The sequence below is a fragment of the Blennius ocellaris genome, assembly GCF_963422515.1.
Source record: "Blennius ocellaris genome assembly, contig: SCAFFOLD_56, whole genome shotgun sequence".
NCBI classification, from domain to species: Eukaryota; Metazoa; Chordata; class Actinopteri; order Blenniiformes; family Blenniidae; genus Blennius; species Blennius ocellaris.
In genome coordinates this window covers 403,943-422,705 of record NW_027661835.1, presented here as the reverse complement: position 1 = coordinate 422,705, position 18,763 = coordinate 403,943, and the positions used below count along the sequence as shown (strand labels likewise).

The window sequence follows — 18,763 nt, the reverse complement described above, 5'->3', positions numbered from 1 at the left end:
CCGGCGGCGCCCCCCGCTGGGCGAGGAGGAGGCGGCGGACTCCCATTGGACACCCCCTCTGTCCCACCGCTGCCACGGCAACCACAGTGATCGCCATGACGACGGCAACATTACTACAACTACAACAACAAAGAAAAAAGAAAAGAAAAGAAGCTTCCAGAATATTGGGACAGGTTTTGTGCGGGGGAGGGGGGAGGGGGGGAGGGGGGGAGGGGGGGGGGGGGGGGCTTGTTTGAGGACAACTTACATTTTATGCAAAAAGGCCCGCGAGGCGAGCAGCACAGCTACTCTTCATCTCCACCTGGTGGTCTGCACCGTCACCTGACGGAGACGGACTCCCAAGCTTTAAGCCATGTAGAACTCCAGCCAATCAGAGCTCCACCCTTCCTGCAGGAGCCCCCGGCCAATCAGAGCGCCCCCTGCTGTCTGACAAGCTCCACCCTCCCGCAGGAGCCCCCGGCCAATCAGAGCGCTCCGTTCCACTGCAGACAGACTTCAATGAGTATTTCACGGTAACTTAGTTACTTTATTTGAGTTACATTTGAAGGTGAAATTGTTTACCATACTTTACCAGAAGTACTTTACCAGAAGTACTTTACCAGAAGTATTGTACTCCTAAAAATTATTTCATTTAAGAAATTCAATAACATCCGACTAGATTTTAACAGTACTATGAAATATTCATAGTACTTTTCCTCCCTGGAAGTATTTTATAGTAACTCATTTTGTGAGTTACTTTCAGATACGTAATACAAAGTATTTTAACGTAAGTAATACACTTTCTCGTACAGGATTATACAGATTAAAACCATAAACTAATGGTTAACCAGGTCCCTGAACGCACCGTGTGGTGCTGTATAAGCTCGGGGGATTTCCTGTGGTGCGTTCAGGGACCCGGTCGGAGCTCGGGGCGGTTTCTTGTGGTACGTTCATGGACCCGGTCGGAGCTCTGGGGGTTTCTTGTGGTGCGTTCAGGGACCCAGTCGGAGCTAAGGGGGTTTCCTGTGGTGCGTTCAGGGACCCAGTCGGAGCTATGGGGGTTTCCTGTGGTGCGTTCAGGGACCCAGTCAGAGCTCCGGGGGGGTTTCATGTGATGCGTTCAGGGACCCAGTCGGAGCTCATCTGACCTCCTGCAGGTTTGTGGAGTTTCAGACAGACAGCAAGGCCTCATGCTGCGTTCAGGGCCCATCAGACTCACACAGAAGAAGTGTTGCATGTTTTTTTAAATTTCTTCTTCTTCTTCTTCCTGAAGCGTAGCAGCCACGCCCCCTGCAGGAGGGCGTCGGTACGAGGACTGACCGACGGGAGCGGCTCCGATATTTGATGTATGATGTGTTCAAATGTCACCGCATGCGTCCAAAAGCTTGAAATCCCCACACTTTGCCCCGTCCTTGAATACAACTGCCCTGTGGGATGCCTTCAGGAACACTGAGCACTGATTGGTGCACTTTTTCAAGAAAAAAAAAAAAAAAGAGGGGAGGGGAGGGGTGCCACGCCCCCATTTACCCACTCGGCCCCGCCCACTCACGTCAAACAGCCAATGGTGTCGGGGGGGCGGGGCTTGTGAGCACCAAAACTAAAGATTCTGTTCGTTTGTCTCTCGTTTCTATCAAAGTTTTATTTGAAGACGTCCGGCGAGGACATGGACACTTCGTCACTTTGTCTCCTTAACGGGGGTCGTCTCGCTCCCGACTTTAGCCGTAACCACGGCAACGCCCACTTTTATCCTCTCACCAAAACTGCCAACCTGTTGTTTTTTTTTCTTTCGCGATTGGAAACTCCGAAGCGCCACCGACGTACGGCGACGTTAGCATGCTAGGCAGCTAGCCCGACTCTCTGCTGCCCCCTGATGGCCCCTTTAAAGCCGCACCTGGATGGCGGTTCAGACTGCGCCCCCTGGCGGCCCCGGACTGTTAGAGCTGCTACATGGGGACCCTGGACAACATGGGGACCCTGGACGATCTGGGACCATGGACGATACGGGGTCCCTAGATGATCAGGGACCCTGGACGATCACGGTCCCTGGACGATACGGGGACCCTGGACGATCACGGTCCTTGGACGATCGGGGACCCTGGACTACTTGGGGACCCTGGTCACGCCCAGCTGCTGCGGTGCGTTCGGGTGCACTCTGTTTTTTCTTTAAGGGAAGCCCCTCCCCCGCCGTGATGCGTTCAGGTGTCTGCTGATGGGAGGGCGTGGCTGTAACACTGCCCTGCTTTGTGTAGACGAAGAGCACTGCCCTGGAAACCGTCGTACCGTGACCGCGTTCCGAACACACCAGGCCCCGCCCACAGCCAGAGAGCAGCCAATCAGAGAGCAGCCAATCAGAGCGCAGCGCCGACAAACGTCGTTTCAGCCACAAAGTTTCAAAGTAAGACATTGAAGTGAAAGTCGTCAACCTGAAGGGAGGAAATGTTTGGTTGGCTCTGATTGGCCGGCTCAGTTACAGTTACAGTTACAGTTACTGGCTGTGGGCCCGAGCCACTCACTGCCCCTCCACTCACTCCTCTGGTACTCGGACCCTCGACTCCCCCGCCTGCTGCCGCCGGGTCCCCCAGAGGTCCTCCAGGTCCTGGTCTGAGAGACGGTCCTCAGAGGACATGGGGGTGGGGGGGGGCGTCGCCCCCTGCTGGGTACCTGGGTCACTCTCCCGTCCTTGACTGGAGGCTCTCGGGGGGGAAATCCGCCCGGCAACAGACACCTGAACGCATCATCAGCAGGTGACCGTGTTCTCCTCAGCAGACTCTGGGGGCGTGGCCTGGGGCGTTGGGGGCGGAGTCACAGGTTCGCTGTTTTTTTGTTTTATTTTTTTCATGGACTGACGAGAGGAATGAACCAATCACAATCCACCGCACTGCCTCTGAGAAAGTCTTCCAGTCGGGGGGTTCTGGGGGGGACAATGAGGACGGTAGGGACAGTGAGGATACGGTGAAGACAGGTAGGGACAGTAGGGATGGTGAAGACAGGGAGGGACAGTGAGGACAGGTAGGGATGGTGAAGATGATAAGGACAGTAGGGACAGTGAAGACAGGTAGGGACGGTGAAGACAGGGAGGGATGGTGAAGACAGTGAGGACAGGTAGGGACGGTGAGGACAGGTAGGGACGGCGAAGACAGGGAGGGACAGTGAGGACAGTAGGGATGGTGAAGATGATAGGGACAGTGAGGACAGTAGGGATGGTGAAGATGATAGGGACAGTGAGGACAGGTAGGGACGGTGAAGATGATAGGGACAGTGAGGACAGTAGGGATGGTGAAGATGATAGGGACAGTAGGGATGGTGAAGATGGTAGGGACGGTGAAGATGATAGGGACAGTGAGGACAGGTAGGGACGGTGAAGATGATAGGGACAGTGAGGACAGTAGGGATGGTGAAGATGATAGGGACAGTGAGGACAGTAGGGATGGTGAAGATGATAGGGACAGTGAGGACAGTAGGGATGTGAAGGTGGTAGGGACAGTGAGGACAGTAGGGACAGTGAGGACAGTAGGGACATCAGGAAACTTGCCTGGACCAGGAACTGTTTGACCACTGAATGATTCATCACTCAATGTTGGATTTCCTCCTCCTCTAGCTCCTCCTCCTCCTCCTCTTGTAGCTCCTCTAGCTCCTCCTCTTGTAGCTCCTCCTCCTCCTCCTCTTGTAGCTCCTCCTCCTCCTGTTTCTCCTCCAATCCTCCAATCGACCAATCAGCTCAGAGATTTAGAGCTTTCCAATGACTAAAAGTGAGGAGGTCCTGAGGAGGTCCTGAGGGGTCGTGAGGAGGTCCTGAGGGATCCTGAAGAGGTCCTGAGGAGGTCCTGAGGGACTCTGAGGAGGTCCTGAGGGATCTTGAGGAGGTCCTGAGGGGTCCTGAGGGGGGCGCTGTCGCTGCTGCAGCGCGGCGCACAATGATGATGTCATAACTGCGACAGGCCCTCCTCCTGCTGTTTGCACCTTTTCATGTAAAAACCATCGTCTGGTAGAGAAACGAGGAGAACGACAATAAAACGATGACAAGAAGAAGTCTGGCTCCGCCCCTTTATTCTCTGTGTCATGGTGTCCGGCTCCGCCCCTTTATTCTCTGTGTCATGGTGTCTGGCTCCGCCCCTTTACTCTCTGTGTCATGGTGTCTGGCTCCGCCCCTTTACTCGCTCTGTCATGGTGTCTGAAGGAAGAGGAGGAGGAGGAGGAGCTTCAAACAGAAACCGGAAGTTGAACTTCCTCTCCAGAAAGCAGGACTTCAGTCCTCCAGCTCTACTTCTTCTTCTTCTTCTTCTTCTTCTTTTTCTTCATCTTCTTCTTCTTCTCATTATTATTAATCACGTCTCACTTCCGGTCCGAGAGCCGCTGGTTTATATCCGCTATGCGGACCCGGGACCGGCTCCCGGGGCTCCTCCGGTGACTGACAGCGGGACCCGGGTCGTTCACCACCGGCCGCTCCGGTCCGACCCGGGCCCACCCGGACCGACCCGGACCGACCCGGGACGTCCCGCTCCGCCCGCCGTCCATGTAAGTCTACGGGGTCTCGCGCCGCTTCCGCGTCACGTCAGGCGGAGTGTGTGTGTTGTTGTTGTGGTTGTGGTTGTTGTTGTTGTTGTTGTTGTGGTGGTTGTTTGGCTCAGTGAGCCCCCGAACTCGCCCCGGGGCTTTCCCCCTCGTTGTCCCGGTGGGTAAAGCGAGCGCCCCCGGCCGGAGGAGCTTCTCCCTCCACGGTCCGCATCCCGCCGCCAAACCTCGTTGGAAAATCCGGCGATTTTGCGGGTTTCCCCGCCGCAGCGCCTCCAGAGCGCCGCGGCGGGACTCCAGACCCGCGGCGGTCCGACCGCCGGGCGTCCGGCCGCACATCGGCTGGGCCGCCGGGCCGATATCGATCCCAGATATCGATCACTGCGGTGATCAATGAGCGTCAGGAACACGTGAATGGTGAAAGACCGTTTATTTATTAACGTTTATCTTCATCATCTTCTTCATCATCATCATCATATTCATCATCTTCATCATCTTCATCATCATCATTATCTTCATCATCATCATCATCATTATCTTCATCATCTTCTTCATCATCATCATTATCTTCATCATATTCTTCATCATCATCATCATATTCATCATCTTCATCATCATCATTATCTTCATCATCTTCATCATATTCATCATCATCATCATCATATTCATCATATTCATTATCTTCATCATCATCATCATATTCATCATCTTCATCATCATCATCATCATCGGATTAATGCAGGTTCATTCATCAAGCAGCAGCAGCTTGAAATGAGAGGAAGATGATGAAGATGATGATGATGATGATTATGATGAAGATGAAGATTTCTCAGAGTGTCCATCGATCTGCTCTGGTAATCAGATTACAGTCGGTGAGGTCAGGCTGGGGACTGCAGTGATCAGCAGGAAGCACTGCGGTCCATCTTCATCATCATCAGCATCATCTTCATCATCAGCTTCATGAACACCGTCACCCTCTGGGATGAAGTGAGAAGCTCTGAAAGCAACGTGACGGAGAACAGGTGGAGGATGGGGTGGAGGATGTGACGGAGGACGTGACGGAGAACTGGGGAAGGACGTGACGGAGAACAGGTGGAGGATGGGGTGGAGGATGTGACGGAGGACGTGACGGAGAACTGGGGGAGGACGTGACGGAGAACAGGTGGAGGATGGGGTGGAGGATGTGACGGAGGACATGACGGAGAACTGGGGAAGGACGTGACGGAGAACAGGTGGAGGATGGGGTGGAGGATGTGACGGAGAACTGGGGAAGGACGTGGTGGAGAACTGGTGGAGGACGTGATGAAAAATTGGTGGAGGATGTGACGGAGGACAGGATGGAGGACGTGACGGAGGACGTGACGGAGAACTGGGGGAGGACGTGACGGAGAACTGGGGGAGGACATGACGGAGAACTGGGGGAGGACGTGACGGAGGACATGACGGAGAACTGGGGAAGGACGTGACGGAGAACTGGTGGAGGACGTGATGAAAAATTGGTGGAGAATGTGACGGAGGACAGGATGGAGGACGTGACGGAGGACTGGGTCCTCTCTGAAGAGTCTCTGAAGGGTCAAGCTGACCTGAAGGTCAAAGTTCAGCGTCGTCGTAGTGGAAACGGACCTGAAACACTGGAAGGTTTATGGTTTAATAAGGAATGGTTGCCGTGGAAACGGGGCCTCGGATCTGTCCAGTAAGAAATCACTGTCGGTTCTGATGGAACCTGCTGGAACCACACACACACACACACACACACACACACACACACACACACACACACACACACACACACACACACACACACACACACACACACACACACACACACACACACCTCCTCTGTGACTCCTTCTCTCTCCATCTGTCTCCTTTTCTTACTCTTCCTCCTCTTTTCTTGCTCCTCCTCTTTTCTTCCTCCTCTTTTCTTGCTCCTCCTCCTCTTTTCTTGCTCCTCCTCCTCTTCTCTTGCTCCTCCTCCTCTTCTCCTCCTCCTCCCTCAGTTTGTCTCCCAGATGTTCACTTCTTCTGCGCTTCCTCTGCAGGATGTCCTTCATCTTCATCCTCCTCTTCCTCCTCCTGGTGGGCGGAGCTTCTCCAGAGGACGACCAATCCAGTGAGCCGACAGGTGAGTGACGGAGACGAAGGAGCTCCTGAGAGACATGGTGGACACCTTCACCTGTCCTTCACCTGTCCTCATGTCCTCCACCTGTCCTCATATCCTCCTGTCCTCCACCTGTCCTCCTGTCCTCCACCTGTCCTTCACCTGTCCTCCTGTCCTCCACCTGTCCTTCACCTGTCCTCATGTCCTCCACCTGTCCTCCACCTGTCCTTATCAACTTGTCGAGTCTCTTTCTTTCTTTTTTTATGTGTAAATGTGACGTTGCTTCCACACAGCTCTCATCCTAACGACCTGGGTGGTTGAGGAGGAGGAGTGATGGAGGTGATGGAGGTGATGTTAGGAGGAGGAGTGATGGAGGTGATGTTAGGAGGAGGAGTGATGGAGGTGATGGGCTGTCACGTGTGTGAGTCCAGTTGGAGCAGAAATCAATGAAGAGGAGCCTGTCTGACACACACACACACACACACACACACACACACACACACACACACACACACACACACACACACACACACACACACACACACACACACACACACTGGGTGTGAGTGTCTGGGTGGTTTGAGTGTCTGGTTGGTTTGAGTCTCTGGGTAGTTTGAGTCTCTGGGTGGTTTGAGTGTCTGGTTGGTTTGAGTCTCTGGCTGGTTTGAGTCTCTGGGTAGTATGAGTGTCTGGGTGGTTTGAGTGTCTGGGTGGTTTGAGTCTCTGGGTGGTTTGAGTGTCTGGGTGGTTTGAGTCTCTGGGTGGTTTGAGTGTCTGGGTGGTTTGAGTCTCTGGGTGGTTTGAGTGTCTGGTTGGTTTGAGTCTCTGGGTAGTTTGAGTCTCTGGGTAGTATGAGTCTCTGGGTAGTTTGAGTCTCTGGGTGGTTTGAGTGTCTGGTTGGTTTGAGTCTCTGGGTAGTTTGAGTCTCTGGGTGGTTTGAGTCTCTGGGTGGTTTGAGTGTCTGGGTGGTTTGAGTGTCTGGTTGGTTTGAGTCTCTGGGTAGTTTGAGTCTCTGGGTAGTTTGAGTCTCTGGCTGGTTTGAGTCTCTGGCTGGTTTGAGTCTCTGGGTGGTTTGAGTCTCTGGGTAGTATGAGTCTCTGGGTAGTATGAGTCTCTGGGTGGTTTGAGTCTCTGGGTAGTATGAGTCTCTGGGTGGTTTGAGTCTCTGGGTAGTTTGAGTCTCTGGGTGGTTTGAGTCTCTGGGTGGTTTGAGTCTCTGGGTGATTTGAGTCTCTGGGTAGTTCTGACTGAACCCTGAGGAACCCCACCGGTACTGACCCCCCCCCCCCCCTCCCCCCCCTCAGAGCCCATGTGTGACGACTGGGGGGAGGAGGGGGCGGAGTCAGTCCTGGAGGGGGAGGTGGGCTGGCTGTCCTGCCCCCTCTTCTCTCACCCGTCAGTCTACAACTACTCCTCCACCCACAGCGCCGGACTCCACCTGTTCTGGTACCACCGGCCCAGGGGCCACGAGCTGGAGGAGCCCATCGCCCTCAGGTACCTCCTGTTCTCCACCTGTTCTCCACCTGTTCTCCACCTCTTGACTCCTGTTCTCCACCTGTTAACTCCTGTTCTCCAGCTGTTCTCCACCTCTTGACTCCTGTTCTCCACCTGTTCTCTACCTGTTGACTCTTGTTCTCCACCTGTTCTCCACCTGTCGACTCCTGTTCTCCACCTGTTCTCAACCTCTTGACTCCTGTTCTCCACCTGTTCTCCACCTCTTGACTCCTGTTCTCCACCTGTTATCTACCTGTCGACTCCTGTTCTCCACCTGTTCTCCACCTCTTGACTCCTGTTCTCCACCTGTTCTCCACCTGTCGACTCCTGTTCTCCACCTGTTCTCCACCTCTTGACTCCTGTTCTCCACCTGTTCTCCACCTTTTGACTCCTGTTCTCCACCTGTTCTCCACCTCTTGACTCCTGTTCTCCACCTGTTAACTCATGTTCTCCAGCTGTTCTCCACCTCTTGACTCCTGTTCTCCACCTGTTCTCTACCTGTTGACTCCTGTTCTCCACCTGTTCTCCACCTTTTGACTCCTGTTCTCCACCTGTTCTCCACCTCTTGACTCCTGTTCTCCACCTGTTAACTCATGTTCTCCAGCTGTTCTCCACCTCTTGACTCCTGTTCTCCACCTGTTCTCTACCTGTCGACTCCTGTTCTCCACCTGTTCTCAACCTCTTGACTCCTGTTCTCCACCTGTTCTCCACCTCTTGACTCCTGTTCTCCACCTGTTATCTACCTGTCGACTCCTGTTCTCCACCTGTTCTCCACCTCTTGACTCCTGTTCTCCACCTGTTCTCCACCTGTCGACTCCTGTTCTCCACCTGTTCTCCACCTTTTGACTCCTGTTCTCCACCTGTTCTCCACCTGTCGACTCCTGTTCTCCACCTCTTGACTCCTGTTCTCCACCTGTTCTCCACCTCTTGACTCCTGTTCTCCACCTGTTATCTACCTGTCGACTCCTGTTCTCCACCTGTTCTCCACCTCTTGACTCCTGTTCTCCGCCTGTTCTCCACCTGTCGACTCCTGTTCTCCACCTGTTCTCCACCTTTTGACTCCTGTTCTCCACCTGTTCTCCACCTCTTGACTCCTGTTCTCCACCTGTTAACTCCTGTTCTCCAGCTGTTCTCCACCTCTTGACTCCTGTTCTCCACCTGTTCTCTACCTGTTGACTCTTGTTCTCCACCTGTTCTCCACCTGTCGACTCCTGTTCTCCACCTGTTCTCAACCTCTTGACTCCTGTTCTCCACCTGTTCTCCACCTCTTGACTCCTGTTCTCCACCTGTTATCTACCTGTCGACTCCTGTTCTCCACCTGTTCTCCACCTCTTGACTCCTGTTCTCCGCCTGTTCTCCACCTGTCGACTCCTGTTCTCCACCTGTTCTCCACCTTTTGACTCCTGTTCTCCACCTGTTCTCCACCTGTCGACTCCTGTTCTCCACCTCTTGACTCCTGTTCTCCACCTGTTCTCCACCTTTTGACTCCTGTTCTCCACCTGTTCTCCACCTCTTGACTCCTGTTCTCCACCTGTTCTCCACCTGTCGACTCCTGTTCTCCACCTCTTGACTCCTGTTCTCCACCTGTTCTCCACCTTTTGACTCCTGTTCTCCACCTGTTCTCCACCTCTTGACTCCTGTTCTCCACCTGTTCTCCACCTTTTGACTCCTGTTCTCCACCTGTTCTCCACCTGTCGACTCCTGTTCTCCACCTCTTGACTCCTGTTCTCCACCTGTTCTCCACCTTTTGACTCCTTTTCTCCACCTGTTCTCCACCTGTCGACTCCTGTTCTCCACCTCTTGACTCCTGTTCTCCACCTGTTCTCCACCTTTTGACTCCTGTTCTCCACCTGTTCTCCACCTGTCGACTCCTGTTCTCCACCTCTTGACTCCTGTTCTCCACCTGTTCTCCACCTTTTGACTCCTGTTCTCCACCTGTCGACTCCTGTTCTCCACCTCTTGACTCCTGTTCTCCACCTGTTCTCCACCTTTTGACTCCGGTTCTCCACCTGTTCTCCACCTGTCGACTCCTGTTCTCCACCTCTTGACTCCTGTTCTCCACCTGTTCTCCACCTCTTGACTCCTGTTCTCCACCTGTTCTCCACCTTTTGACTCCTGTTCTCCACCTGTTCTCCACCTTTTGACTCCTGTTCTCCACCTGTTGACTCCTGTTCTCCACCTGTTCTCCACCCGTTCTCCACCTGTTCCAGTTCTCGACTCATCAAACACAAAGACAGACTTTGGTTCCAGCCTGCTGAGAGAAACGATTCTGGAGAGTTCATCTGTATGCTGAGGTACACACACACACACACACACACACACACACACACACACACACACACACACACACACACACACACACACACACACACACACACACACACACACACACACACACACACACACACACACACACACACACACACACACATCTGTTGATCTACTTTCCACTTCCTGTGATCATGAGTCACTTCCTGCTTCCTCTTCCTCTTCATCTTCATCTTCATCAGTCTCTGTTCCAGTTCTGACTGTTTCTCATCACCAGGAAACACTGGAACCAGTCACACCTGCTAACTGCTAACTGGTAACCAGTCACACCTGGTAACTGGAAACCAGTCAGAGTTGATGTAGTAAATGGTAGGCAATCAGATGTGGTAACTGGTAACCAGTCAGAGCTGGTAACTGGTAACCAGTCAGAACTGGTAACTAGTAACCAGTCAGAGGTGGTAACTGATAACCAGTCAGAGCTGGTAACTAGCAACTAGTCAGAGGTGGTAGCTGGTAAACAGTGGTACCTGGTAACTGGTAAACAGTCAGAGGTGGTACCTGGTAGCTGATAACCAGTGGTACCTGGTAACCAGTAGCCAGCAGGTTGTGTCCCTGGTGACCAGTAACCAGCAGGTTGTGTCCCTGGTAACCAGTAACCAACAGGTGTGTCCCTGGTACCCAGCAGGTGGTAACTAGTAACCAGTAACCAGCAGGTTGTGTCCCTGGTGACCAGTAACCAGCAGGATGTGTCCCTGGTAACCAGTAACCAGCAGGTTGTCCCTGGTAACCAGCAGGATGTGTCCCTGGTAACCAGTAACCAGCAGGTTGTCCCTGGTAACCAGCAGGATGTGTCCCTGGTAACCAGTAACCAGCAGGTTGTCCCTGGTAACCAGCAGGATGTGTCCCTGGTAACCAGTAACCAGCAGGTGTGTCCCTGGTACCCAGCAGGTGGTAACTAGTAACCAGTCAGAGGTGGTAACTGGTAACCTGTAACCAGCAGGTTGTGTCCCTGGTAACCAGTAACCAGCAGGTTGTCCCTGGTAACCAGTAACCAGCAGGTTGTCCTGCAGGAACGTCTCGTCCTGCAGCAGGATGACGGTGCGTCTCCACGTCCTCCCGAGGGACAACGAGCTGCGAGGCTCCGCCTGCGAGCCGCCGGTCGCCGTGGCGCCGGAGGACGTCCAGCTCTACCTGCAGCGGGGACGGACGCTGGACTGTCCCCACCTGGGGGATGCCACCAAGATGGCCGACGGCCCGCCCAGCGTCACCTGGTACCGCGTCAACCGGGCCCAGTCGGTAAGACGAGGAGGAGGAGGCGCCCCCTGCTGGTCAACGTCACCTCCACCCTCTGACCTGTGTGTGTGTGTGTGTGTGTGTGTGTGTGTGTGTGTGTGTGTGTGTGTGTGTGTGTGTGTGTGTGTGTGTGTGTGTGTGTGTGTGTGTGTCAGTGGTGTCAGCAGTACCCGTTCTGGAACTCTGACTGGCAGCAGGAAGGTTCTAGTCTTCGGTTCCACAACATGCTGGTCCAGTACCAGGGACTGTACTTCTGCAGGGTCCAGTACCAGAGGGGGGACCTGGTCCTGGTCTACACCAGGGTCCTGAACGTCACCGCCGTGCGTCAGTACTGCACACACACACACACACTCACTCACTCACTCACTCACTCACTCACTCACTCACTCACTCACTCACTCACTCACTCACTCACTCACTCACTCACTCACTCACTCACTCACAGACTCTCACACTCTCACACACACACTCTCACACACACTCACTCACTCACTCACTCACTCACTCACTCACTCACTCACTCTCACACTCTCACACTCTCACACTCTCACACTCTCACACTCACTCACTCTCACACTCACTCTCACACTCACACTCACACTCACTCTCACACTCACTCTCACACTCACTCACTCACTCACTCACTCACTCACAGACTCTCACACTCTCACACACACACTCTCACACACACTCACTCACTCACTCACTCACTCACTCACTCACTCACTCACTCACTCACTCACTCACTCACTCACAGACTCTCACACTCTCACACACACACTCTCACACTCTCACACACACACTCTCACACTCTCACACACACACTCTCACACTCACTCTCACACTCACTCACTCACTCACTCACTCACTCACTCACTCACTCACTCACTCACAGACTCTCACACTCTCACACACACACTCTCACACTCACTCACTCACTCACTCACTCACTCACTCACTCACTCACTCACTCACTCACTCACACTCAGTCACACACACACCCTGTTTGTCCCCCCAGACTCGATCTCCCTCCCTAAAGAACCCAGTGTTCTCCGTCCGGCCGTCGACGAGGTGATCAGCGTCCGAACTGGTAGGATGAGATTAATCACTGATTCATTACTGATTCATTAGTGACTCATTAGTGATTAATTAGTGGTTCATTAGTGATTCATTAGTGATTCATTAGTGATTCATTAGTGATTAATTAGTGATTAATTAGTGACTAATTAGTGATTAATTAGTGACTAATTAGTGATTAATTAGTGACTAATTAGTGATTAATTAGTGACTAATTTCTGATTACTTTCTGATTAATTAGACTTTATTACAGATTAAAGCTTTTTCTTTCAGCAAACTGATGAACCCAGAAGAAAACGAAACTCTTCACAACTTTAAAAAGTGTCTGTCTTCATCTGTCTCCGTCCATCTGTCTCCGCCCCCGTCTGTCTCCATCTGTCTCCGTCCATCTATCTCCGTCTGTCTCTCTCCGTCTGTCTCCGTCTGTCTCCATCTGTCTCTGTCCGTCTGTCTCCGTCTGTCTCCATCTGTCTCTGTCCGTCTGTCTCCGTCCGTCTCCGTCTGTCCTCAGGCTCCGAGGTGCGTCTGGTGTGCAGAGGACTGTTCCCGGTGATGCTGGAGCATCCCTGGTTGGACATCTGGTGGACGGTGGACGGGAAGACACTGGACCAGCTGCCGGACCATCAGCGCTTCAGTCAGACCAGCAGGTGGAGACTGAGGTTCTTCTGAGGTTCTCGTTTGGTTCCTCTGAGGTTCTAGTCTGGTTCCTCTAAGGTTCCTCTGAGGTTCTAGTCTGGTTCCTCTCAGGTTCTAGTCTGGTTCCTCCAAGGTTCTAGTCTGGTTCCTCTAAGGTTCCTCTCAGGTTGTAGTCTGGTTCCTCTGAGGTTCTAGTCTGGTTCCTCTGAGGTTCTAGTCTGGTTCCTCCAAGGTTCTAGTCTGGTTCCTCTAAGGTTCTAGTGTGGTTCCTCCAAGGTTCTAGTCTGGTTCCTCCAAGGTTCTAGACTGGTTCCTCTGAGGTTCTAGTCTGGTTCCTCCAAGGTTCTAGTCTGGTTCCTCTAAGGTTCTAGTCTGGTTCCTCTAAGGTTCCTCTCAGGTTGTAGTCTGGTTCCTCCAAGGTTCTAGTCTGGTTCCTCTAAGGTTCCTCTCAGGTTCTAGACTGGTTCCTCTGAGGTTCTAGTCTGGTTCCTCTAAGGTTCTAGTCTGGTTCCTCTGAGGTTCTAGTCTGGTTCCTCTAAGGTTCCTCTCAGGTTCTAGTCTGGTTCCTCTGAGGTTCTAGTCTGGTTCCTCTAAGGTTCCTCTCAGGTTGTAGTCTGGTTCCTCTGAGGTTCTAGTCTGGTTCCTCTGAGGTTCCTACAATGTGAGTTAACGTTGACTGTGGTTCCAGAGAGGTTCTCTATAACTTCGGGGACCGTACGGTGGAGAACGTCCTGCTGGTCCAGCCCTTCTCCTCCAGAGACCTGGACCGGGACTTCAACTGTTCCGTGAGGAACCAGAGAGGCTTCGAGACCCGGAGAACCCAGCTGGAGGAGGAGGGTGTGTGTATGTGTGTGTGTGTGTGTGTGTGTGTGTGTGTGTGTGTGTGTGTGTGTGTGTGTGTGTGTGTGTGTGTGTGTTCAGGGACCTCAGTGTGTTCAGTGTGTGTGTGTGTGTGTGTGTGTGTGTGTGTGTGTGTGTGTGTGTGTGTGTGTGTTTGTGGTGTGTTCAGTGTGTGTGTGTGTGTGTGTGTGTGTTTGTGTTTGTGGTGTGTTCAGTGTGTGTGTGTGTGTGTGTGTGTGGTGTGTTCAGGGACCTCAGTGTGTGTGTGTGGTGTGTTCAGGGACCTCAGTGTGTGTGTGTGTGTGTGTGTGTGGTGTGTTCAGGGACCTCAGTGTGTGTGTGTGGTGTGTTCAGGGACCCCCCCCTCGGTGGAGCTGGGTTGTGGTCTAGGAGTGACCCTGGTCCTGATGCTGGTCCTGTTCGTGGTCTACCAGGTCTTCTGGTTGGAGCTTCTGCTGGTCTACCGGTCCTGGTTTGGTTCTGACGAGAGACACACTGGTGAGTCTGCTCCACCCTCCTCCACCTTCCTCCTCCTCCTCCACCTTCCTCCACCCTCCTCCACCTTCCTCCTCCTCCACCTTCCTTCACCCTCCTCCACCTTCCTCTCCTTCCTCCACTGCTCCACCTTCCTCCTCCACTGCTCCACCTTCCTCCTCCTCCTCCACCTTCCTCCACCCTCCTCCACCTTCCTCCTCCTCCACCTTCCTTCACCCTCCTCCACCTTCCTCTCCTTCCTCCACCTCCTCCACTGCTCCACCTTCCTCCTCCACTGCTCCACCTTCCTCACTGTGTTCCAGACGATAAGGAGTACGATGTCTACATCTCGTACGCGAGGAACAGCGAGGAGGAGAACTTTGTTCTGTCGACGCTCCGAACGGTTCTAGAGGACGAGCTGGGGTTCTCCGTGTGCATCTTCGACCGGGACAGTCTGCCTGGGGGGAGTGAGTACTGCTACTGCTACTGGTACTGGTACTGGTACTGCTACTGGTACTACTACTGCTACTGGTACTGCTACTGGTACTGCTACTGGTACTACTACTACTGGTACTGGTACTGCTGCTGCTACTGGTACTGCTACTGGTACTGCTACTGCTATGGCTACTCGTACTGCTACTACTACTACTACTACTACTACTACTGCTACTTGTACTGCTACTGCTACTCGTACTGCTACTACTACTACTACTACTACTACTACTGCTACTTGTACTGCTACTGCTACTCGTACTGCTACTACTACTACTACTACTACTGCTACTTGTACTGCTACTGCTACTCGTACTGCTACTACTACTACTACTGCTACTTGCACTGCTACTGCTACTCGTACTGCTACTACTACTACTACTACTGCTACTTGTACTGCTACTGCTACTCGTACTGCTACTACTACTACTACTACTACTACTACTGCTACTTGTACTGCTACTGCTACTCGTACTGCTACTACTACTACTACTGCTACTTGTACTGCTACTGCTACTCGTACTGCTACTACTACTACTACTACTACTACTGCTACTTTTACTGCTACTGCTACTCGTACTGCTACTACTACTACTACTACTACTGCTACTTGTACTGCTACTGCTACTCGTACTGCTACTACTACTACTACTACTACTACTACTACTACTGCTACTTGTACTGCTACTGCTACTCATACTGCTACTACTACTACTACTGCTACTTGTACTGCTACTGCTACTCGTACTGCTACTACTACTACTACTACTACTACTACTGCTACTTGTACTGCTACTGCTACTCGTACTGCTACTACTACTACTACTACTACTGCTACTTGTACTGCTACTGCTACTCGTACTGCTACTACTACTACTACTACTACTGCTACTTGTACTGCTACTGCTACTCGTACTGCTACTACTACTACTACTACTACTACTGCTACTTGTACTGCTACTGCTACTCGTACTGCTACTACTACTACTACTACTACTACTACTGCTACTTGTACTGCTACTGCTACTCGTACTGCTACTACTACTACTACTACTACTGCTACTTGTACTGCTACTACTACTACTACTACTACTACTACTACTGCTACTACTACTACTACTGCTACTTGTACTGCTACTGCTACTCGTACTGCTACTACTACTACTACTACTGCTACTCGTACTGCTACTACTACTACTACTACTACTACTACTACTGCTACTTGTACTGCTACTGCTACTCGTACTGCTACTACTACTGCTACTTGTACTGCTACTGCTACTCGTACTGCTACTACTACTACTACTACTACTGCTACTTGTACTGCTACTGCTACTCGTACTGCTACTACTACTACTACTACTACTACTGCTACTTGTACTGCTACTGCTACTCGTACTGCTACTACTACTACTACTACTACTACTGCTACTTGTACTGCTACTGCTACTCGTACTGCTACTACTACTACTACTGCTACTTGTACTGCTACTGCTACTCGTACTGCTACTACTACTACTACTACTACTGCTACTTGTACTGCTACTGCTACTCGTACTGCTACTACTACTACTACTACTACTACTGCTACTTGTACTGCTACTGCTACTCGTACTGCTACTGCTGCCACTGCTACTGTACTGCCACTGCTACTGTACTGCTACTGCTACTGCTACTACTACTTCTACTTGTATTGCTACTTTTACTGCTACTCGTACTGGTACTAGTTCCTCTCCTTTCCAGTCTCATGTACTCCATGTGGTATTTTCTTCTCCTGCTTGATGTACCTGTACTCGGAGTAGTCTGATTACTCTGCAGTACTCTGCAGTTCCTCTTGATGTCGGGAGTCTTTCATGTTCCGCCGCTGAACCTCGAACCTTCTGGTGCCGTCATTGTTCTGTTTACCATTTTATCCTCCACCCCCACCCCCACCCCACCCCTCCCCCTCCACCCCCACCCCTCCCCCTCCACCCTCATGTCCTGCAGCCATCACCGACGAGACTCTGGGTTTCGTGGCTCGCAGCCGGCGCCTCCTGGTGGTGCTGAGCCGCGGCTACGCCTCGCGGGGGTCGCAGGCGCTGCTGGAGCTGAAGGCGGGTCTGGACGGCATGGCGCTGGGGGGCCACCTGCGGGTCATCCTGGTCCAGTACCGCCCGCTGCCGCGCCAGGTGTGGGTGCGGGAGCTGCGGCGCGCCCGCGTGGCGCTGGCGCTGGTCCGCTGGCGCGGCGACGAGTCCCGGGAGCTAACGTCACGCTTCTGGAAGAGGCTGCGGGTGGAGCTCCCCGTGAGGAGGGCGGAGGGCGGCGCCAACAAGACGCTGCTCCGCCTGCTGAGTCAGAACAGCACCAGCTCCCAGACCGGCCTGATCAGCACCACCCGCAAGGACCCGGACCAGGTCCTGAACCGCACCGCCTAGCCCGGGACGACCCAACACCGCCGTTAGCTCCTGGCTACAGCCGTTAGCTCCTGGCTACAGCCGTTAGCATCTGGCTACGGCCGTTAGCTCCTGGCTACAACCGTTAGCACCATGCTACAGTGCTAGCTCCTGGCTACAGCCGTTAGCATCTGGCTACAGCCGTTAGCATCTGGCTACAGCTGTTAGCTCCTGGCTCCAGCCGTTAGCATCTGGCTATAGCCGTTAGCTCCTGGCTACAGCCCTTAGCGTCTGGCTACATCCATTAGCTCCTGGCTACAGCCGTTAGCTCCTGGCTACAGCTGTTTACATCTGGCTACAGCCGTTAGCATCTGGCTACATCCGTTAGCATCTGGCTACAGCCGTTAGCTCCTGGCGTTTGCTCCTGGCTACAGCCGTTTGCTCCTGGCTACAGCCGTTTGCTCCTGGCTACAGCCGTTAGCGCCTGGCTACCGCCGGTAGCGCCTGGCTACAACGTTAGCTCCTGGCTACAGCCGTTAGCGCCTGGCTACAACGTTAGCTCCTGGCTACAGCCGTTTACATCTGGCTACAGCCGTTAGCTCCTGGCTACAGCTGTTTACATCTGGCTACAGCCGTTAGCTCCTGGCTACAGCTGTTTACATCTGGCTACAGCTGTTAGCTCCTGGTGTTTGCTCCTGGCTACAGCCATTAGCCTCTGGCTACAGCCGTTAGCTCCTGGCTACAGCCGTTAGCCTCATTAGCAGCTCTGTGGTTCAGGAGTATTTCCATAAATTTCACCAGATTTAATTTTAATCCACGACTTTGTTTCACGACGTTTGTTTTTAATAAATCTATTTTTCATGGATTTCATCTTCGTCTCATTTTTCTTTCTATCTTTCATTTGTTACAATTATTCTGTTTATTTCCAACGCTGCGCTATGCTAGGTAGCCTGAAGGCAGCGGAACGCCGTCGCTCAGCATGATGCTTAAAGCTACATTGTTGGATTACTAAAGTAACTTCAGTTGGATTACTACAGTAACTTCAGTTGGATTACTACAGTAACTTTAGTTGGATTACTACAGTAACTTCAGTTGGATTACTACAGTAACTTTAGTTGGATTACTACAGTAACTTCAGTTGGATTACTACAGTAACTTTAGTTGGATTACTACAGTAACTTCAGTTGGATTACTACAGTAACTGAGTAACTCTTCACCCTCC

The 18,763-nt window shown here is 52.5% G+C and overlaps 1 protein-coding gene across 3 annotated transcripts; it reads left to right on the top strand.

Annotated features, from left to right (window-relative positions):
* The first annotated feature begins 4,207 nt into the window (after positions 1-4,207).
* Positions 4,208-18,406, top strand: il1rap (interleukin 1 receptor accessory protein). 3 transcript variants are annotated; one of them, XM_080522277.1, is made up of 12 exons: positions 4,208-4,494; positions 6,534-6,616; positions 8,018-8,086; positions 10,297-10,380; positions 11,425-11,650; positions 11,803-11,971; positions 12,666-12,737; positions 13,236-13,371; positions 14,049-14,197; positions 14,555-14,698; positions 14,998-15,141; positions 17,153-18,406. In XM_080522277.1, the coding sequence occupies exons 4-12, from the start codon at positions 10,373-10,375 to the stop codon at positions 17,581-17,583; spliced, it is 1,479 nt and encodes a 492-aa protein (XP_080378403.1). In that variant the 5' UTR covers positions 4,208-4,494; positions 6,534-6,616; positions 8,018-8,086; positions 10,297-10,372; the 3' UTR covers positions 17,584-18,406. The 3 variants fall into 3 exon arrangements, with proteins under 3 accessions (XP_080378403.1, XP_080378401.1, XP_080378402.1); XM_080522275.1 differs by having other exon boundaries at positions 7,897-8,086; XM_080522276.1 differs by lacking the exon at positions 10,297-10,380 and having other exon boundaries at positions 7,897-8,086.
* Positions 18,407-18,763: the final 357 nt, after the last annotated feature.